This window comes from Papio anubis, chromosome 13 (genome assembly GCF_008728515.1).
Source record: "Papio anubis isolate 15944 chromosome 13, Panubis1.0, whole genome shotgun sequence".
Lineage (NCBI taxonomy): Eukaryota > Metazoa > Chordata > Mammalia > Primates > Cercopithecidae > Papio > Papio anubis.
The window spans coordinates 102898007-102920155 of NC_044988.1; the positions used below are offsets into that span (position 1 = coordinate 102898007).

The window sequence follows — 22149 nt, forward strand, 5'->3', positions numbered from 1 at the left end:
GGGCCACTGTCCTGGCACTCCACTTGCCCAACCTGGCTAGCCACCACCTGGGGCATGGTCATGATGGGTTCACCAGGCTTCCGATCCCCTAGTAACTGGCTCCTGTTCCTGCCCAGGACGGACCCACCCTCAAGTCATCCCCCTCCATAGTGGAGACTGTTATTCAGCCATTTTACAGATGGGTAAATGGAGGCTGAGAGAGGAACAACTGGTCCAAGGTCATGCTGCCTTGGGTGAGGTGGGGATCCCAGGGCTCTGACACGGCTGACTGCACCCAGGCGGTTATGCCCCGAGAGAAAGTTCCCCCACCTCCCCAGGGCCAGAGGCCCATGGGCGTCCTCACACTCACCCCTCCTCTGCCCAGCCTGGCGGGCCCTGGCTGACCCAGCAGGAGTGGGCAGCTCCTCCAGGCCCAGCTCTGGCGTGTCAGCAGCTCGGATCTGGGCAGGTGGGGGGCACCCCCGGCGGCCACATCCCAGCCACTTCCTTCCCCTCTGCTCATTCATGCTCTCGTGCCTGCTTGGGCAATGGGATTTCCCAGTTCCCTGACCGTCATCACATGAGGGGACGGGCGTGAGAGGTGACGGTGCCAGTCTCCAGGCAGACGCTGGGGTTCCACAGAACCCTAAACCACAGGCCTGGGCTGGAACAGGAAGGGGGCCTCTGGCTCCAGGCAGTAAGGAAAGGCCCTTGTCTTAGGAGACAGATTCCCCCCACCTGGCAGGCTGGCCTAGGTCACTTAGCCACAATTACCCCCTGCCTCACAGCCCCCTCTGCCACTTGCTCTGTCCAGGAATGGAATGAGCTTGCAGCAGGTAGAGGAGCCGGGGTGGGGGGTGGGGTATGGACACCAACCTCAGAGGTTAGGAAGGAGGTGGGAGGTACTGGCCTGGCCCAGGGTCATTAACCGCACAGTCAATGCCCCAACCCAGGTGGGAGTGGAGCTCAGAGAAGGCCTGGTGGACAGTGCTGACTCAGGTCCTTCCTTCAACCCCGGCAGGAGTCAGGTAGACCGTCCAGCATGCTGTGGACGGGACCCCGGCCTCCTGCCTCCTGCGCACCCTCGGAGGCCCGGCCCTGGGAGGCCCAGGAGCCATCCTGGAAGTCCACTTCCTCTGACCCGAGGTCGCCCTCCCACTCTGGGCTTTGTACAACAGGAAAGCTGTGGGCACCATGCTGGGCTCCTGACCGCCACCGCCTCTGGACAGCCAGCCAGCCCCATTTCTTGGAAGTTAGCAGGGAACCCACAGGCACACTCACACCCACACCCCACAGACAGCCCCGCCAGGGGAGGTCCGGCCCTTCCACTGACAGGAAAACAGAGACATATGCTCAACCCCTTTCCTGACTCACACGTCTGTCCCCTGCCTAGAAGATCGTTCCTTTGAAAAGAAAAGCATTAGCGGTTACACTGCCCAGGGCCCCCAACCACCCTGGCCTCCTCAGGGGTCCCAGACTGCCTCCTGTGAAGGCTGTTGGCTCAGCTGGGAGTCTCTCTCTCCCCCAGGGATTTTAGCCACATCTGGACCAGCTACGAAGCAGACAGTATCCTGAGTGCCCAAGTCACCGGCAGTGGCTCTGAGGTCTCATGCAGGACAAGCCCGCCACAGGGGACTAAACATGAACCCTGGGGGAGCCCGGCACAGCACCCAGGTCCTGGCTGAGCACCACCCGTGCCTGCCGGACAGAGGTGTCCCCAGGCAGGCCAATCTCCAGGAGGGGCTGAAGCCAGGTGGCCTCAGCCATCCCTGAGCAGGTCTAGATAGTGGCTCCTCGGTGAGCTGGCGGGCCAGCAGCTGGCCCAGCCCTGCTTGGTGTCATATGATCCCTGCACCCTTCCCCCACCCCCCGGGGGCCCTCTCCTGCCAGCCGGGTGGTGGGGAGGGATGCAGGCCCAATGCTGAGAGCCACACATGCTTGCGGTGAGGGAGCTGCCACCCTGTCACACGGTCAGGGAGACGCTCTAGCCCTTGTGGAGCTAGTCTGTCTTCTCTGGTCCCTTCCCGTCACAGCAGCAGCGGGCATGGAACTGACCATAGAGCTACGTGGAGCACAGGGGCCGTTTAAACCGCCTGCTCAGATGGTGGAGGTGCAGGCTCCAGAGCAAGCTGCCCTGGGGTCTGGGAACAAAGTGGCAGAGTAGGGCCTCTACCCCTTGCGCTGAGCCCCCCTCACAGGACAGAGAAAGCAAGCCAACAGCCCTGGCAGCTGCCCTGGGACCCTCTGGAGCAAGAAAGGTAGGGTTCCAGCACCCACAGGCCACCCTAGCTCACTCTGTTAGCGGACTCCCCATCTGGGCAGCGCTTGGGCCCCAGGGCACTCTGGCAGGGCTGGGAGTTCAGAGGCGGAGGAGCAGAAACAGCCTAGTGGACAGCTGATGCAGAGAAAATGCTTCCCCCCAAGGGCAGGCGCCCAGGCAGCCGCTATGAGCTGACTGCTAGGAGAAAAGAACACCACATGCTTGGCTGTGTACTCAGGGGACACTCCTGTCCCACCCCCAGCAGGCGTGCTGATGTCCCTGGGCTCTGGGACCCAGTCGGCAGCTGTGCCTGTAAACACACTGCCTGGTCTTCTGACATTTGGGTCAGTGCAGTGAGGGTGGCATGGGGTCCCTGGTGAGTAGGGGCCCCCACACCCCAATGTCCCCAGGGACACAGCCCGGAGCCCTGAAGATGAGGAGGGGAAACAGGGCCTGGTGGCGTCTGGTTGAGTGTGTCACCTGATCAGCCTTCTCAGAGTGACAGGCCAGCAGGATGCCATGTCCCTGGCTGACAGAGGGAGGAAGCCACAGGCCAAACCCAGATTCCCTCTGGGTAGAACAGTGAGGGTCTTAAGGAGCCCCACGAGGCCTGCCCTAGCCCTGCCATCTCCCCGCCCAGGCCAACGGCACCTCCTCCCAGCATGAGCCCTCTGGTGACTGGCACTGGGACCTGATGGCGGTGTGGTACCGGATGACACCTGATACCACATCCTCCACGGGGCTGGCGATGGACGCTGGGCGGTAAAAACCTGAGGGAAACTTGTCTGAGGCCTGCCTAAGGCTTGGGGACCTAGCCGAGGGACACTGTAAAGAGAGGCTGAGTCACCCTGAAACCCAGTGGGTGGGAGCAGCTTTCTGACTTGAGCTTTTCGCTCCAATACAGAAGCCAAACGCGAAACGCATCAGAGAAGGCTGCTCAGTCTCTACAGGGCCCAGGTTCCCGGGACAGTGCGGGGCCCATGCTGCTGTGCACCCTCTCCGTCCTACAGAGGTGGGGACCCAGGCCCGAGGAGGGGAGCCGGTGGGGCGTGTGCTGGCTGAGGTGAGAGCCCAGGACTTCTCAAGTCATGAGCTCAGACCACGAGACCCACCAAGGGAGGTGGAATGCGAGGACAGTGTGTCCGTGACCCTCTTGCCCTCGGGCCTGCCCTCCAGCTCTGGGTGGGTGGACCCAACCCTGATCCCCAGGGCATGGACAAGGCCCCAGGATGACAGGAGGCCAGCCCTGGGTGTGGGTGGGCCATACTCCTTCCTGATCCTGGGCACGGCAACCCACAGAAGTGGCCTCAGACCGGGACGACACGAGGTGCCTGCCCACCAGGATGCTCCCTGGCCTCGGAAAGTGGCGGCTGGGAACCAGCCTGTGCTGAGCCCCCCAAAGGCCAGCCCATCTCTCCAGAAACCCTCCCTGCAGGCCTGTGCCGTGCAGACCTCCAGGTCAGCCACAAGCCTCCAGGGTCCCTGTCCACACCCAGCCCCTGACAGTCAGGCGAACACAGGGCCAGGCCCAGGAGGGGCATGGCTGGTGGTAGCTGAGGAGGAAGGTGGGCTGGTCCCAAGGGAATGCAGGGCAGGGCCAGCTGAAGGTCCAGCCCCAACTTTAACCAGCCACGGCGCCCAGTACGTGCAGGCACTTCCTGGGTGCAAGGCCCTTTGGACACCCATCATGTTTAATCCTCCTAACACCCTGCCTGATGGATAAGGAAACAGCCCGGCAGGAACTCGCCCAGATCGGGAGCCAGGAAGTGGCAGCCAGAACGTGGATTTGAACCCTGGCCTGTTGGGACCCACCCAGGCCTGGCGCTGCCTCTGCCACAGTCTCAAGCTTGGAGCAGAGTCCAACCCCTTGTAGCACAGATGTGGAGGAGGGGCCAGAGACAGGAGGGATTTTCTCAGGTCACACAGCAAGTTCGCAGGGGAGTGTGGCAGGGCCAGCTTTCCAGCACCTGCATCTCCGAGAGGTTTGTGGACATGCCCTGGGCAAAAGGCCTGCAAGACACCAGGCTAGGGAAGTGCCATGCTGAAGGTGCCAGGTGATGCACCCCAGGAGCCCAGGGCACTTGGAAGGCTCAGGCCACTCCCCTGGCACCTAATCAGAAAACCTCATTGTGGCAGCTGCCACCTATCCACTGTGCCAAGTGCTGTGCTGGCCACTCCTCAGACCTCCTGTTTCACTCGAGGGTGCTCACCACAACCCTAAGAAGAGGGCTGGCATCACGTCCATTTTATCGATGAGGAAACTGAGACTCAGGAGCACGTCTACAGCTGCCAGGGGACTGAGCTGGCATCCCAGCACAATTCTCTTCTCTCCAGAGCCCAGGCTCCCTGCCTCTCGGTTGAGATGGATAAAAGTCTCCAGGAATGACTACAGGGGAGGCTGGCAAAGCATGCAAGCTTCCCCACGGAGGAAGACGCCAAAACCCTCCAACGCAGGTGTCCTGCCCTGCCCGCCAAGCCACCGTTGGGCTGCCATCCCCCTGCCTCCCCGGCCCGTGGGCAGGCAAGGTGTGCGGAACTGGAAGAACTGGGTCTGCTCAAAGCTCAGTTTGTCCTGCATGAGGCTGCAGGCTTCAGTGTCTGCCCCTTGACAATCAAATGGGGACCACTGCTCTGCTGGTGCTGCGTATCTGTGAACACAGCGATTCTGGGCCTGCAAGGCTGGAAGTCCAACCCTGGGACTGGGTGGCCACAGCATGGTGGCACCATGCCATGGGAGTCACCTGGGTGGCCAACCGGCAGCCCCTGGAAACCAGTCCTTGACTGCCTGGGCGCAGCTTCCTGAAACCGCTCCACTGGCTCCTTCCGAGCCTGACTGCAGAGGGCCAGGGACGAATCTCCCAGCTCTTTTTCTCACTGGCAACGCAGACAGGCCCGGCAAATGCCCAACTTCCAGGTTAAGAATCAGACCCCAGCCCTGCCAACAAGCAGCTTCATATCTCCCAGGGCCATTCCTGAGCTTCCTGGGAAACAGACCAGCATGCCTGAGCATCCCCCACCTGGAGAAGAAACAAAGGCCCAGGACCAGCCAGCCGGGTTGCCCTCTTCTCCTGGGGGACCCTCCCGAGGAGTAGAGCAAGAGGGGAACCTGAGGGTCCTGGGGGCTGCCCCTTCGGAGTCACCTAGGAAGCTCTCCTGGAAGACCAGTCTGCACACATGCACGCAGGGACACACACCCACACAGGGACAGACAGGCTCCTTGCCTCGGGTCTTCAGCGTCAAAGTGCTCATGAGCCCTGGCGATTAAACCAAAGACCTGCACACAGTGTGATCAAGAGATCAAACAGTGGGAAGACGTGGGAGGCTGAAGGGAGATGCTCCCTGTGAATACAGAGAGGCCCTCTCCACTCCAGCCCACCTACAACTGCCCTCAGGCCTTGGGTCAGAATCCTGCCCCTGCTACTGACCAGCTTGGTCACTCTGCACAATCTAATTAGCCTCTGTTGCCTCAGTGACTTTATCTGTCAAATGGGCTCTTACCAGTCTTGACCCCAAAAGGAGGTGATGCAAATTACTTAGCTCAGAACCTCCCCAAAACCTGCTGACTCCTATTAGCTGTCATTTTAAACCTGCGGGGTCCAGTTCTGGGCTTGCTTTCTCCGGGTAGCTCTCCCCGGCGTCCTGTGGCCCAAAGCACTTTTGCCTTCCTCTGAGCCATAAGCTTCCCTACTGCTCGGGGCATCTGGGCTGCCTGGGCCTTCTCGGATTCCTGACGGCTCCTGCACACAGTAGGTGCCACAGAGAACATAGCCCATGCTCAAATCCCGGCTGCGGCCCTTGTTGGCTGCACGGGGGTTTAGGTCAGAGACTTCCCTTCTCTGACCCCCCAGCCTCCTAGAAGGTGGTGTTGGCACCTACTCTGTAGGGTTGGTCTAAGGCAGATGAAGTGAGGGGGTGGCCCACAACCTGCACTTTTTGCCAGGCCAAAGCAACCGCCTGTCCAGAGATGGGGGCACCAACCAGGTCACCTCCAGAAAGCAAGAACTGTGCAGGCCAAGCTGGGTCGGTGGTGGCTTGGCTTAGAACCGAGAAGATAAGCGGAAGCCCAGATGTGAGGACATCTGGCAGCCCAGAGGGAAGCACCGGGTGGAAGCTAGGTAGGGAAACACGGGTGTGGGGGAAGGCAGAAACTGTCTGGTGGTTTCCAGAGGACAGGGACCAAGTGCGCAGCGTCAGCTCTGGCAGGCCACATAGCCACCAGGAAACCAGCCCCAGGATAGGGGGTGCTGGCAGGAGGGACAGGGACTTCCCCGCCCCCTCCCTTGGGCCCTTGGTAAATGGTCATTGTGTTCAGTTTCCGGCAGTGGCCTCCTCTCCTGCCAGGATCCTGGTTTTCCTGACCCAGCCAGAAGTTTCCCCTTTGATTTTTAAATAGCAGCCACAGGCTGGATCTCAGAGCTGAGGCTGGGCCAGGAGGGCCAGGGCCAGAGAGGGAAGGCAAGACCCCAGGCAGGGGTGGGGCTCAGCTCTGCCTCTCCCTTGGTTCCTCAGGGACCGAGAGAGCGAACCTGCACGGCCCCTGTGAGCGCTCCGCCAGACCCTCCCAGCACACAAAGGCCGAGCTGCTGCCAGAGGTAATGAAAGCCAGATGAGCGCTGGGCTGCTGTCAGCCTCCCACTCCCACCCCCACCCTCCCAGGGGTCCCTCTCCAGCCGCCAATGAGGACCAGAGCCCTGGGTAGATGAGGGTTGAGGGAACACGTCTGGTCCGGCCATCTGCCAAGCTCAGGAGGAAAGGGTCTCTCAGGCGTGGGGTGTTCCCCCACCAAGAGCTCTTCCCAACACTGGGCGGAGAAACAAGTCTCATCCAGGCCCTGTCTAGGTACCAGGACACCAAGAGGCACGAGACTCAGGCTAACAATCGCCAGCAATCACAACACGCCACAGTCTAAAGCCATAAAGGGACTGGAGATGCACCAAGGCGACAGGATGCAGCACGGGGACTCAGGAGGTTCACTGTGAAGGCTGCAGCCCGGCCAGAGCTCTGATGGGCCCTGAGCCCCTGATCCAGGGATGACCTCTGTGCAGGCCCTGTGCCCAGGCAGAGCAGGGCGAGGGGGGCGTCTCTGAATTAAACCAAAGACCTGCACACAGTGCGATTAAGAGATCAAACAGCGGGAAGACGGAGGCTGAAGGGAGATGCTCCCTGTGAATACAGAGAAGCCCTCTCCACTCCAGCTGTGCAGTCAGGTGGGAGGCAGATGGCACCACCCAGAGACCCAGGGCACAGGAGAAACAAGCCCCAGCCCTCACCTGGTCACCCTCCCATTCATCCATCACAGGTACACCACTTCCTTCTCTGAATCCTACCCAGTCCTTACAGATTCAGGGTGTTGGCACTCTTTCCAGTTAAGCAGAAACAAGTCTCGCCTGCTCTGGGCCTGGGCTACCTTCCTCCGCTCACCACCAGGACATCTGGTCCCACGTGTTGGAGGCCTGCTGCTCCGCCTCATTCCCCGACCCTCCCCCCAAACCCGCCCCCGCTATGAGCAGCCCCGATGTCCCTGGTCACCAGATCCACATCTGCCCCAAGTAGGGTCTGTCTGGAAGGCCCCTATGGTCTCATCACCTCTGAGGATTCTAGGATTCGGCCCTCCCGACCACTTGTTCCACACCTGCATCGGAAAGGCTAACGACGTGGTGCAGGCCCTGGGTGGGCAACTGGGTGAAATAAGGCACAGGCCACCGATGTAAACAGTGACAATGCCGCAGGAAAAGGTCCACCTGGGTTGCGGGGACTCGGTGACAGCAGGCCCTGGGACGGTACTGAGGGGGGCAAAATCCCAGCCGTGGTCCCTACTGTTGGACGGGGCGGGGCGGCAGCCCCCTGGCCCACCCTGCTGGCTGATTTCTGCAGGAGGCCCCGACCCCCACCTACGGAGGAGGGAGGAGGGAGGCGGCCCGCTGGGATCGCCCGGCCCCGTCCAGGGCTCGCCCCGGCCTGCCCAGCTCTGCCGTGGGTGGGGAGGCTCCGACGCATCCCCCACCCGACCGCCCCAGCTCACCCACCTCCGGGCGCGGCAGGTCGGGGTCGAGCTGCGTGAAGCTGTGCAGCACCACCGGGCAGCTGTCGGGGACGCCCACCTCCAGGCGCACGGCGTCCCACACGCTGCGGCTCCGCCGGGAGCCCGGAAACAGCGGCTCGGCGCCGCCAACAGGCCCGGCCGCCTCGGCCCACATGCGCTGCACCATGGAAGGCTCGCGGCAGGGGCCGGGCCGCGGGAGCCGGGGCAGCGCGGGCGCGGGGCCGGCCCGGCGCGCGGCGGGGGCGGCGGCGCAGCCCGCGCGACTGGGCTTTGCCTCCGCTGTGAGCCCGCGGCCCGGCCCCTGCTGATGTCAGGCTGGGGGCGGAGCCGGAGGGGTGAGGAGGGCGGGGCCAGGGAGGGGCGGGACCTGAGAGGCCCAGGGACGCGTGCGTGCGTGCGCGCGCCCGCGGCCCCGCCCTCGCCGAGGTCAGACCCGGGAGCCTGGAGGGGCGGAGTCTGAACAAAGAGGGCGGGGCCGGGGAGGTCGAGGGGCGCGCGTTGGCTGGGTTTCCCTAAAGGGCCTGTTGTCACGTGTGTCGTCGGGCCTTGGGTACCCCGCTTAGGCACCGTCTGCGTGTTACGCTGCTGCAGTGCGTGGGTTGTGTAGGTCTGAAATCTGTACGTACTTATGATGTGTGGGGAAGCCGCCCTGGTGTCGGCAACCCCGAATTCCAGCAAAGCCTCTCCCCAGCTCTGTGGCCTTCCACAAGTTGCTTAACCCCTCTGAGCCTCACTGTTTCTTCATCTGCAAAATCTGGGTAGTGAAAATGACTTCCTCAAACAACTGCGGGGAGGATGACATTACGTGAGGGACATAAAGCACTCAGCACCTGCACCTGACTACAGGCTCATGCGGAGTTTGGAGAGGCTGACTATGTGTTCAGTGACCATGTCAGTGCAATTGGAAATCCTGAGTGCGGGGCTGTGTGTGCAGTGGGGGAAAGAGTGGGGCCCTACCATTTTTGGGGTAAAGCCCCATACTATCCCCTTTCAGCCTTACAGACACCCTCAGAGGAGGGGAAGTCAGGGAGGTGGGGGAGAGCGGGAGGCGCCAAGGTTGGGGCTGAGAGGCAACTGAAGAGGAAGGCATCAAGAGTGACAATGCTGGGCAGATCACATGGCTGCGGGGCCTGTCAGCTGGGGCTGCTTGTCGCTTGGACATCCCTGGTCTCAGGGTGGAGTGGGGCTGCTGGGGCTGAAGGGGAAGCAGGGACAGGGAGATCCTCAACTACTCTTTCTAGAAGCCAGTGAGGAAGGAAGACAACCTGGGGCTTAACAGCAGGGCCAGGAGAGTGGATGAATGAATGGGACCCTTCCTCGTGCCTCACCCACCACTGGGCCTGCCCCGGCCTCAGCCCTCAGTCCTCAGGGAGGCCAGCAATCGCTGCCAGCAGCCCTGGCCATGCCAACCTCCCCACTGGTCCGGACCATTGCGCCTCAGTTTCTCCATCTGTAAACTGAGAGGGCGGGACCAGACAGCACATTCCACGAGCACATCTTGCCCCCTTCCCAAGTGCCAATCCTCAGACACCCTCGGAAAACGCTTCCACTGTGACTGGAGTGAGGTGGCAGGTCATCCTTTCAGAACCAGACCCCCATGTGCACACGACTAGAAGGGCCTACTTCACAAAAATTATGGTGGTAAGTTGCAGCTGGGTAGAGAAGCTATACTGGCTTTCATTTTACTTCCCTGAATTTCTAATTTCTAAAATCAGTATTTTAATAATCAGCTGTATGTGATAAATGCTATTTTTGATTTTGTTTTTTAGACAGAGTCTCGCTCTGTCACCCAGGCTGGAGGCTGGAGTGCAGTGGTGTGATCTCGGCTCACTGCAGTCTCCGCCTCTTGGGTTCATGTGATTCTCCTGCCTCAGCCTCTCGAGGAGCTGGGATTACAGGCACCCACCACCATGCACAGCTTGTTTTGTATTTTTCGTACAGACAGGGTTTCGCCATGTTGGCCAGGCTGGTCTTGAACTTCTGGCCTCAAGTGAAGCGCTCTCCTTGGCATCCCAAAGAGCTGGGATTACAGGCATGAGCACCACGCCCAGCCTGTTTTTGTTTTTTTTTAAGAAGCAAGATGGGTAGATTTGATTTGGGATGGAGATCCCTAGAGGCTGTTTAGGAAGCCTCCAAGCCCTTTGGCCAGGGAGGGTAATGTAGGTGAGGTACATTTAGAGGCAGGAGGTTCCCACAGGGCCACAAAGAGGTGACCTAGACACTGCCCTCTGGCTCTAAGCTCCTCCTCCCATCCCTTTCTCCTGGGGCCAAGCTCCCAGTGCCTCCAGAAACTGAAAGTCCAGAAGCTGCCTGCCACTGACTTTATCTCCTCTGCTCTTTATCTCCTTCGCTGAGTGATGGGCCTGGGAACAAGCGCCCACCCGTTTTATAGCCCAGAAGGACAAGTGACTCATGAGGACACAGAAGAGTCACCACTATTCTGGCCTTGAAGGTCCTGGGTGCTGGGGCGAGGGGTGGCCCCAAGGAGGCTGGAAAGGTGAAGAATAAAGAATTCATTACACTAAACCCTCCAACGCGGCTGGCCTGGCTCCTTCCCATCTGACTATATCATCTACAGGAGCCAGGGTCGGGGAGGGCATTACTTAGCCAGTCCCTCTGGCTGGTATCTGTTTTTACAAAGTTCCTCTTCCTGCCTTGTTCACCTACCTTTGGGACTCCCCTCCCAACTCCTGGGAAGCCTGATCACTGCTCTGGCTGTATCATGAGACACACACACAGACATAGAGACAGACACAAAGATACACAGAGATGCACACACAGAGACACATACATAGAGAGACAGAACACAAAGATACACAGAGATGCACACGCAGAAGACACATACATAGAGACAGAGACACAAAGATACACAGAGATGCACACACAGAGACACATACATAGAGACAGAGACACAAAGATACACAGAGATGCACACGCAGAGACACATACACAGAGACAGAGACAAAGAGACACAGACACACAGAGACACATAGAGACAGAGACACAGACACACACACACAGAGACAGACACAGGCGCACACATATACAGAGACACACACACAGAGACATAGGGACAGAGACATACATACACACACAGAGACAGAGACACACAGACAGACAGACATACTTAGAGACATGGAGACAGACAAAGAGACTGGGCCTGGTGGCTCATGCCTGTAACCCAGAGCTTAGGGAGGCAGAGGCAGGATTTCTTGAGCCCAGAAATTGGAGACCAGCCTGGGCAACATAGCAAGACCCCATTCTCCACAAAAAGGGAAAAAACAAGTTTGAGATAGACACAGACATATATAGATATAGAGACATAGACACATAGAGAAACACACACATAGAGACAGAGACACAGATACACACACCCCACTAATGAATGTACTGGTAGAGTTCCCTGCACAGGATGTGTTGCCCAATGCCCCCAGATCGGGCAGGCCTGACTGCTCCATACTGTTAGCAACCGGGCTTGGTTGCAAGACCCTCTCCTGAGGCCTCCTGTGCCTCCTGTAAGCTGTGGGGACACCCTAACCAAGGGCAAGGCCATCCTGGGACAGCACATGTCACCAGTGGAGGAACATAGCACCACTCACAGTGTTCTCCTCAAAACCCAAACCTAAATCAAAGCAGGCCTCTGCATATAACTGCCATTTTGGGGATTACAGGGGACAGAGGAACATGTTCAACACACCACGAGGCTGCAATCCACAAATCCAGGCTGTGGGAACCTCTACAGGACAAACAACCCAGTTTCTTCAACAAATACATTTCAGAGGAAAAAGGGGGAAACTGGATTAAAAGAAGGGTAAGAGACATCTAACAAATGCAATGTGTGGATTTTGGATCATGATGTCGGCAAGACAACTGTTTTAAAAAAAAAAACAACAACTACAAGACATGTGGATTGTCTGAACACTGCTGCATACTGGATGACATTAGACATCTTTTTAGGTGTGAGAATGGTGTTGCGGTCACTAGCAGTGTTACATCTTGGGCTATCTGTGGATGGTATCACATGCCTGGGATTCATGTAAATGTCTCCAGGGATGGGCAGGGAGTGGGGCAGTGAGAGGTGAACAAGAGTGGCCCTGCACCGATGGTCGTGAAAGCTGGGGGTCTTTATGTAATTTTCTCTACTTTTGTGTCTATTTGGAATTATCCATAATAAAAGTTATAAGAAAAAAAATGGCTGGATGCAGTGGCTCACGCCTGGAATCCCAGCACTTTGGGAGGTTGAGCTGGGTGGATCACTTGAGGTCAGGAGTTCGAGACCAGCCTGGCCAACGTGGTGAAACCTCGTCTCTACTAAAAATACAAAAAAATTAGCCTGGCATGGTGACGCGTGCCTGTAATCCCAGCTACTCGGGAGGCTGAGGCAGGAGAATCGCTTGAACCTGGGAGGTGGAGGTTGCAGTGAGCCGAGATTGCACCTCCACACTCCAGCCTGGGCGACAGAGCGAGACTCCGTCTCAAAAAAAAAGAAGAAAAAGGACACAGCTTGAGACTCGCCCTCTGATACCTCTGAGGCTCCCAGCAGTCCTCCAGAGAGGACTACAAACTTCTGACCCCGGGCAGTGACACTTGGCCAGGCTCACCATTTCCTGTATTACTCTCTGTGTGCTCAGGGGTCACTGATGGCATCTTTACTACAAAAGGGGTTGGGGGCCCTGCTGCAGGGAGTGAGGCCATGGGCAGCTAGAACCCAAGTCCAGATGCCCAGATGGGGCTGTCAGAGGCGGCTGGGGGCAGCTCGGGTCAACTTGGGTGGGTTTGACGCTCAAGGCTATGGACAACCCTGTGCTTGGCTGTTGGAGCCTCTGCTGGGAGGAACTAGGGACTCTCGACAGCACTAAGCACTGTCCGGAAGTGGGGGTTCTTAGGAATCAGCGTCGGTCCCTTCCTCCCTCCTGCTCCAGCTCATGCCCCCCACCTCCCAGGTTCCCAACCTCCCCCTGGGACATGCACCTGCCTTTCCTTGGGGGCTACCACCACAAGCCCCTAGAGCACAGCTGCACAGACCTTTCGGAAGCCGGGACGCTGCTCACAGGGGAACTTAAAAAGGCAGGCTGTGAACTGACAGATGGCAGCCAGCTCCCGCCCACACACGTGTTTTGTTTGGCTTGCGAAGTGTTTTTAAAATTTTAAGCCAACAGTAAAAGGTCAGGTGATTTCATATAAAAATCCACATTTCCCACTTCTCCTGTAACTCTGGCTGACCTGACCATACCGGGTCTGTGTTCCCAAGTGTCGCCGGAAGCTGACTGCAGCTGCCTCCTGTAGCCAGGGCATGTGTGGGGATCGCTCTGACAACTGTCCCCCACTCCTGCAGTGCCCAGGCCCGACACCCAGGGGAGTCACTGCCACCCTGGAGGGGCCACCAATTCAACATGTGACAGCCCGAAGTGGAGGGAAGCAGAGGAGGAAGAGACAGAGGGGGACACACAGATGGAAACTGAGCCCAAGAACCAAGAGTGAGCCTGAGGACCACAGCGAGGGACAGCGCGAGAGGGAGGCAGCAGGCAGACGGTGGCGAGGAGAGACTCCCTGGGCATCTTACGTCACTCTTCAGCCCCTGAGCAGCTGTCTCATTTAAGGAAAAGATGTGTTCAGGCTGGAACTCTGTGGTCCCTCTTCTCCCTGCTCCCATACCCAGACACTGTGGCCAGTGGGGTCTTGATCCCACTGCCCTCAGGCAGAAGACCACTGGCTCGGTGTGGTCCTAGCTTCCCCCTCCAGGCTCCCTCTCGGCAGAACTGCTGCAGCTCCTTCTTCACGCTGCCCCTTTTCTCTGGCTGGTCCTTCCCTCCTTCCACCCGTTCCTCGGCCGGTACATCCTTGGCCAGTACCTGAGAGGCAGATCATAAAAGCTGCCCCTGTGCACCTTCAAGTCGGGACCCAGGCCTGCCTTTAGGCAGGATCCCAGGGAATGGGTTTTGGGCCTGGGGTGCAGTTCTAGGGACTGCCAGACACACAGCAGTTCAGAGCGGGAACCGGGCACAAGGCAGTGTCTGGGTGACTGTGGCCTTTAACTACCACCCTTTTCAACCTGGGCTCGGCCAAGGCCGGGAGGAAAGGCAGCCAGGTATCCAGACTCAGGTCAGGCCCTGGTGGAAAACCTGTCACCTCCTGTTGGGCAGGTGGAGGTCACTGACCCCTTTCTGTCTCTTGTGATCTATATTTAGAGCCTGGGGAGGACATGAAAAGGGTGAGGCCTGAACACGCTCCTCGGTCATTTCCCAACACTGGCGTCACCATTCCTAGCCTGCCTAGGTCCTGGGGTGACCCTCTGTGGACGGGTGAGCACACACCTTGGCAGGAGGTGACGCAGCTGGACCACGCGTGGGAACTCCCGGCACAGCAGGCGGGCCTGGCTCAGCCCCACCTCCCCTGCCACTGGGTTCCTGGCAACCTCTGGTAGCTTCTTCCTCCTCCTTCTATCCCCAGGATGCAGGGGTCCCCACAGGCGAGAGGCTGAACTCAGAGCTAGCCAGGTGAGAAGCGAAGCACCGAACCACTGAAATCTTCAGGAGACCACACTGGGTGGCGGGGTGACAGCAACCCTCTGACCTCACAGGGCGCTGCTGTCTCAGCACAACCGGAACAAGGTGTGCCGATGCCGGGAGCAGCGGAAACGGCCCTGGATGGGGATGCAGAGGGCTCCGGATCAGCCTGGGACTCGCTGTGAAAATGGGTACACCCACAGCATATTGAGGGGTAGGCACGCAGAGGAGCAAACATGATAAATGCATCCATGGGCTGCAAACCGGGGGCCGCTGGGACAGCTGTCCCCCACTCCTGCAGTGCTCGCTGCCTGGCACCATGACGAGTCACTGCCACCCCCAAGGGGCTACCAATTCAACATGTGACAGCCTGACGTGGAGGGAAGCAGAGGAGAGAGGAAGACATAGAGGGAAACTGAGCCTAAGACCCAAAAGTGAGCCGGAGGACCACAGCGGGAGAGGGAGACAGCAGGCAGACGGAGGTGAGGAGAGAGAGTGGCAGAGGGGCTGCGGGGGCGCTGGGCACACCTGGCTGAGGAAGGGACCAAAGGCCCAGAGGGTCCCATAATCTCAGCCTAGTACCTGTCCCCAAGCCCGGGGGCCCTGATCAGGAGGCAGCGACGTCTATCCCACAGCTGTGATAGGCGGGGCACATCACACCCCGAGGGGCCCCAGCATCCATGGTCTCCCCTCCTGCAGGGTGGTCAGCCGCCAGCCTGGCCCCGGACTCCTTGGAAATGCTCCACAAAGTGCCAGCTGGAAATGTCATAGCACAGGGGGCCTTGGGATGAGCCAGCCCCAAGGGGCCATTCTTTCTTGTGGGTTTGGGGAACTCTTTTAAGATCTAGAGCACAGATTCAGGTTCCAGTGCCTGCCCTGTGTCTTCCTAGCCTTAGTTTCACCTCTTGGGGCCTCAGTTTCTCCATCAGTAAAATGAGGACAGTAACCGTCATAGCACCAGGCTCTCAGGCTTCTCAGGAGAGCAGACAGTGAAGTAGCGCACAGAAGTCCTTGGTAATCCAAGAAGCACTCTCCGGACAGAGCTTCCGGGACAGCCCACAGCCACCCTGGACCGACCCACGGAGCACGGGGCAGCTGGGGAGGCCAAGTGGGTGCACACAGGCACCAGCAGCAGAGCAGACCCCCAGTCTCCTCTCTCATACCCGAGATGGGAGATGAAGACTCCACTGCGAGTTCCAAACTCCTCCAACCAGTTCTGACGGGGAAGAAGGGGAGTCCTGGGAAAGCAACTCCTGCGCCCCTGGGGCCCGGCGGTGACCCACCCAGCCCCTCCCCGGCAGAGGCACTGGTTGCCCTGGAAACTCACCTCAGTGGTGGCCGGTGGTGGCAGAGGTGCCAGCCAAGGTGTCGGGCTTTGGAGAGCGGCACGGCGGGCGATGGCCCTCCTCCTGGCAGTCACCACAGAGACACAGGCAAAGAACACGGAGCCCTTCCCCACTCTGGGCACGGCAGGCCTGGCACAAACCTGGCCTGCTTCCCGGGCCATGGTGGGGCGAGAGCCAGGTGGGAAGTGGGCCCTGCGGGAGGCCCTCTGCCAGTGTGCTTGTCGCCTACGTGCCTTAGTGGAGTGGAGCACCCGAGTGCCTAGGCCTCGTGTCACCTGCGTGGCTGTCATACCTGCTCCTGTGACAGGCAGGGCCAGGAATTCCCGCTTGTACCAGGCCATGGGCCAGCCGAGGACAAGTGGAGAGGCTGCCCCAAGCTAGCCCAGCTTTCTCCCTTAATTCTCCAAGCCCCCACTCCCATTCCTTCTGTGTCAGGGGACTGGAAACCACTACATAGAGTCAGAAAGGTGACAGATACAAGTAACCAAATCAAAACAGGGCTCAGTCAGCAGAGCTACCAGGTGGATGTGAGTGTAGCCAGAGGCACTGGGAGGCAGGCAGGAGACCCCTACTCACTTGTTCTGGAAGGCTTCCCTGCCCCCTAGACCTGAGCTCCTCCATCCCTGGCACCCAGGCACGAGATTTCCTTTCTTCTTTTTTTTTTTTCTCCTGAAATGGAATCTCTCTCTGTCGCCCAGGCTGGAGTGCAGTGGTGCGATCTCGGCTCACTATAACCTCCGCCTCCCAGTTCAAGTGATTCTCCTGCCTCAGCCTCCCGAGTATCTGGGATTACAGGCACATGCCACCATACTCAGCTAATTTTTTTTTTTTTTTTCTTTTGGGACATCGTCTCACTGTGTCACCCAGGCTGGAGTGCAATGGCGTAGTCTCAGCTCGCTGCACCTTCGCCTCCCGGGTTCAAGCAATTCTCCTGCCTCAGCCCCCCAAGTAGCTGGGACTATAGACACGTGCCACCACACCCGGCTAATTTTTGTATTTTTAGTAGAGACGGGGTTTCACTATGTTGGCCAGGCTGGTCTCGAACTCCTGACCTCATGATCTGCCTGCCTCAGTCTCCCAAAGTGCTGGGATTACAGGTGTGAGCCACCGCGCTCAGCCACTTGGCTAATTTTTTTGTATTTTTATTAGAGATGGGGTTTTGCCATGTTGGCTAGGCTGGTCTCGAACTCTTGACATCAGGTGATCCATCTGACTTGGCCTTCCAAAGTGGTAAGATTTCAGGCATGAGCCACCGCACCTAGCCACAAGATTTCATTTTAACTGTTTCATTAAGTAGGATGGTAAAAAATAATAATATCACCAGCACTACTCCCACCATTCAGAAAAAACACCACCAAAGGTAACAAGAAAGGGCTGCCATCAGAAAGAAGGACAGCCATGAAATGAGTACATTTGGCTTTTAGAATAATTTACTAGAGTGACTACTGGAGTTGTAAACAACCACCACCACCACCACAACACAAAATTTACCACCTTGTCCCCATCCCTGTTTTTCTTATTTTGCTTCAAACCAGACATTGGAAGCCATCGGACGCATCCAACACACCCATCTGACAAGTGGAAAGATGAGCCCCAGAGAGAGCTGGGACTTGCCCAAGATCTCACAGGAAAACCCAGGACTCACGTCTGTCCAGCCGCTCTGCAAAGCTTGCAGACGCTCCCTCCATCCTGACCTGGGGGTAAGAACACTCAGAGCCCCAACCCCAAAGCCCAGAGATGCCAGGGTGAAGTCAGAGGCCAAGGGTCTCAGCTACTTCCTTACCTTCCTGGGACCCTGGCTGGGTGGATGCCCAGTCCCTGGCTGTAAGTGGAGGGCACAGGGCAGGGAGCAGGACAGCAGAGGCAGGGAGGAGGGGGTGTGGGCAGGGGCTGTGGAGGGCCCCCACAGGCACATCAGGCCCCGGGGCCCAGCGGCTCGCCCAGACACTGCCCCAGCAGCAGCTTGCTCCCAGCTCTGCTCCTCTGAGCATCTCACATCCTCTTCCGGTGGCTTTGTGGGCCTCAGGGGACCCAGCTGAGCAGGCAGTTCAGGGCCTGGGAGCTCTGCCACCCTTGGGGTGGGGACTCTCAGGGGATGTGGGTGGACATCTGGGGGTGGGGCCAGGCTGGGCTGGAGGGGCATCAGAGAAATGGAGCTAGAGGGTCATTTCAGGGGGGCCCTGGAGCAGCCACCTTCCTGCCTCCCTGGACTCACCCTGCAGCCAGAACAAATCACCTCTGCTAAAATCCCTGCACCATTTCTGTCCCACCCAGAAGAGAATCCCAAGTCCTCACCTGCCCACAGCCCCCTCCTACTAACTCCAGCTGCCAGCATCCTCTGCTGGGAACTATGTTCTTCCCCCTTGGTCTCAGGACTCGGTCCCCACTCAGAGCAGCCTTCTCCAACGCCCCTGTCTTAATGCACCAACACCATCCCTGACCATCCCTGCCCCAGCCACCCCATTCCCTGTCCTTTTTCCATCTGGCACACTTCCTCCTGTGGGCCAGGCTCGAAGGCCCTGTCCCCTGGAAAAGTCAGGCATCACCTCTGGCCTCTCTCGCACACAGTGACTCAACCTTTAGCTTCGAGAAATAGTAGAGCCAACCAGGCTGTGAACCGGTCAGCCCAGGATTGAAATTCTGATCCCCAGGGACTCTGGAACCCTGGGCCAGTGATTTAGCATCTCTGGGCCTCAGTTTGCTCCTCTGTAAAATGGGCACAAGGGCGCTGGAGGATTCCACAATAACTCAGCATGGGCTTGGCTCATGGTCGTGCTTGGCAGATGCGCAACAATCATCTCCCACGGGGATTTGAGGAGTTCAGGTGCCACAGGGTCACGTGCCTGCCCCAGTGCCAGGCACATAACAGACATTTGATCAATGTTGGTGGGTGCTGCCCCTGTGCCAGGAGTGCCATAGCCTGACTCCATCCCTGAGAGCAAGGTCCAGATGGCAGTCCAGGGTCTGCCCAGTGCTCAGAGTGTGGCTTGTATCTGGATCCTAGCAGATAGCTCGGAAATGTTTGCCGATGTAGAAGCACACACAGATGGGTACTGCAAGGCAGGCCTGGTCCTGGGAGAGGAGACCAATGAAGAGGACGCTGTCTGGGTACACACTCTTAACGGGAAAGAAGCCCTGTGCAGACAGGCAGGATCTGGGTGAGGCAGGCGGCAGGGGTTGGTATCCGAGCAGGGATCCGAGACTGTCCCCAGCTTCGGCCTCTCACTCCTGTGTCGCCAACTGCCTGGCCATGTGACCGTGGGCATTGTGTGGTGTGGTTCGGTGCCGCTCCAAGTTTAACAGGGAGCTCACCACGTGGTTTGGGGGGGTGGGGAGGGTTTCCCTGAGCCTCGGTTTCCTTGTATGTAAAGTGTGACCTCTCAGCCCAGCCCTGTAGAAAGGCTCAGTGGGCGAGAAGGTATTTCCTACAGTGTGTGCGCATTTGATTGGGTGGGGGGCTTAAAGAGGCCCTGGAAAGAAGCGCTCAACTTTCTCTTTCTCTTTTTTCCTTTTTTTTTTTTTTTGAGACGGAGTCTCGCTCTGTCACCCAGGCTGGAGTGCAGTGGCACCATCTCGGCTCACTGCAACCTCCAACTCCCAGGTTCAAGCTTGTCTTCTGCCTCAGCCACCCGAGTAGCTGGGATTACAGGCACGCGGCACCATGCCCGGCTAATTTTTGTATTTTTAGTAGAGACGGGGTTTCACATGTTGACCAGGATGGTTTCAAACTCCTGACCTCGAGATCCGCCTGCCTCGGCCTCCCAAAGTGCTGGGATTACAGGCGAGAGCCACCGCGCACGGCCAGAAGTGCTCAGCTTTCATGGTGGGGGACCAGTAGGGAAGTGGCAGGGAACCAGGTTACCCTGCTAGGTGTGTTTGTGAGCTAATGCCTTTACTTGGACAAGCAGCTCCTGGGTACCAGGCCCTGTGCAGGCCATCGCATCTCTCACGCAAGCTTTCTGTGTTATTCTTGAATAGCCCACTCCAGCCCAGCTTCCCAAGCCTGTTACCCCCATATCTCCCCTGCCCCCGCCTCCAGCACAGGTCAGCCTGGCCTCAGGGCCCAATCCTGGGGCTCCTCCTTTTGGAGCCAGGGTGGGCAGGGTTACCCACGGCAGTGGGCACTGAGTTTGCTGAAAAGGCTGTCGAGGGGCTGGTGACACAGTCAGGCTGCAGGAGGAGCAGCACCAGCTGTCACTCAGAAATGCAGGCGTCCTGAGGAGGTGGTGCCGGCGGGAGGGGAGCAGCAGGGCCACGCACTCCTCCTTCCACCCACGTGGTCCCTGGCCCTGCCTCTGCCGCCAGCCTGGGGGAGAGCAGGGTCTTTGTTCCCTGCCGGCCAGGCTGCCACGTGATGCGCCACATCACTGTCACTGCCTGGAACGAAGACCGCCATGGAGAGCCCAGGCGCTGGGGCCTGGGGGTGAGGCCAGTTGGAAGAGCTCCACCTGCAGCCCCCCACCACCCCAACTCTGGCTGCCTTCAGGAGCTGGGCCTAGTGAGGGCCATACACGACACAAACATTTCCAGCTACTGTGTGCGAAGCTCACGACAGCCCTGACCTCAGGCTTCTCCCAGGACACACGACCTGCCAGCGGTCCCACGATGCTCTGCCCAGCAGTCCAGGTGGCCTGGGATAATGCACCTGGCCACACACACAAGCCCAGGCTAGCAAAACCCAACCCACAGGCACCTTTCTAGGTAGGGGCAGGGCCAGGCCGGTGCGAGGCCCATTGTTTACAAACACTGTGCAGCTGTCGCTAGGAGCTGTGACTCAGAGCCAGAGTGGTGACTCCTTGCGAAGCTGTTTACTCGGCACCACATCCTGTCCAGGAAGCAGATAGCAGAGGCTGAGGCCTGGCTTTTGCTCCTCTTTCCTGCTGCTAACTTGACTCAGGGACCTGCTGACCAGACTTGGTATCCAGCTGGGGGGACACTCAGCTCCCCTCCCCCTGGCTTCTGGGAACCTGAGGGCCCGTCAAGTCGCTCAACACACATTCAGGCCCAGCCGGCTCTGCTAGGCAGCGATGGTGCTGTGGTCGTGCATGAGATGGATCCTGCCCCTGGAGGCTGCACCTATGCCTGGCATCTGACTAGGAGACTCCCAGGGATGGGGGCACCACTGACACCTGTCACCGTGCAGCCCAGAGGCAAATTCTTGCCATGTTCAGAAGCCTGGGAGGCAGGATCAACTCCTGACATGTCTTCATCCCCTAAAGCCTAGTCTGGCGCTGCCTTTAGCATACCTCAGTGGGGACAAAGCACTTTTCCACACAGCCTCTGCCAGAAAGATGAAGCCACAGTCATCATCTTTGTTGTAAAACTGAGAAAACTGAGGCCCAGAGAGGGCGAACAACTTGCCTGAGGTCACACAGCATGTTAGTGCCAAGGTAGGGTGTAAGTCCGGCCCCCTTGCTTTCCTCTACTCTGTTCCAAAGCAAGGATCACAAGTAGATTTGTTCCAGGCAGCACACAGACTTGACACTGCTGGGTCCCTGTCCCTGGGGTGGGTGGTCTGTCCCCTGTAGGAGGCCCAGGCTGGGAACTCTGACTTCCATTTCTCCTGATCACTGCTGCCTCCAACCTGGCGCCTAAACCAGAGTCCACAACCCCCGATAATTTCTACTACTCACTGCCATGCCAATGCGGGTATCATTTCACCATCATGATACGTAAAGCAGGTTTTGCAGGTAAGTTTGAGGACAGAAGCTCAGAGATGGCACAAAACTCATCCAAAGCCACACAGCAGAGCAGGGCTTCCAGTCCTGTCTGACTCTGAGACTGCGCTCCCAGTCGCTCCCTCCTGCAAACTCTTAGCAGGAAGACTTTTGTTTTTTTTTTGAGATAGAGTCTCGCTCTGTTGCCCAGGACGGAGTGCAGTGGCGCAATCTTGGCTCACTGCAAGCTCCGCCTCCCAGGTTCACGCCATTCTCCTGCCTCAGCCTCCCGAGTAGCTGGGACTACAGGTGCCCACCACCACGCCTGGCTAAGTTTTTCTATTTTTAGTAGAGACGG

At 58.5% G+C, this 22149-nt stretch overlaps 1 protein-coding gene across 9 annotated transcripts in view; it reads right to left on the reverse strand.

Moving 5' to 3' along the window:
- RALGDS (ral guanine nucleotide dissociation stimulator) overlaps positions 1-22149 on the reverse strand; it is a 50550-nt gene that overhangs the window by 14761 nt on the left and 13640 nt on the right. For 2 of the 9 annotated variants that reach the window (XM_003918628.5, XM_017954497.3), the window contains exon 1: positions 17918-19364. The exons of 2 other annotated variants lie outside the window; for them this stretch is intronic. In XM_003918628.5, the coding sequence (XP_003918677.3) occupies positions 17918-18277 (360 nt within the window). In that variant the 5' untranslated portion in view covers positions 18278-19364. Of the gene's footprint in view, positions 1-349; positions 6832-8261; positions 8510-16115; positions 16802-17917; positions 19365-22149 lie in introns of those variants that run through there. 5 more of the 9 variants (XM_003918626.2, XM_003918623.2, XM_003918627.5 and 2 more) reach the window with 4 other exon arrangements.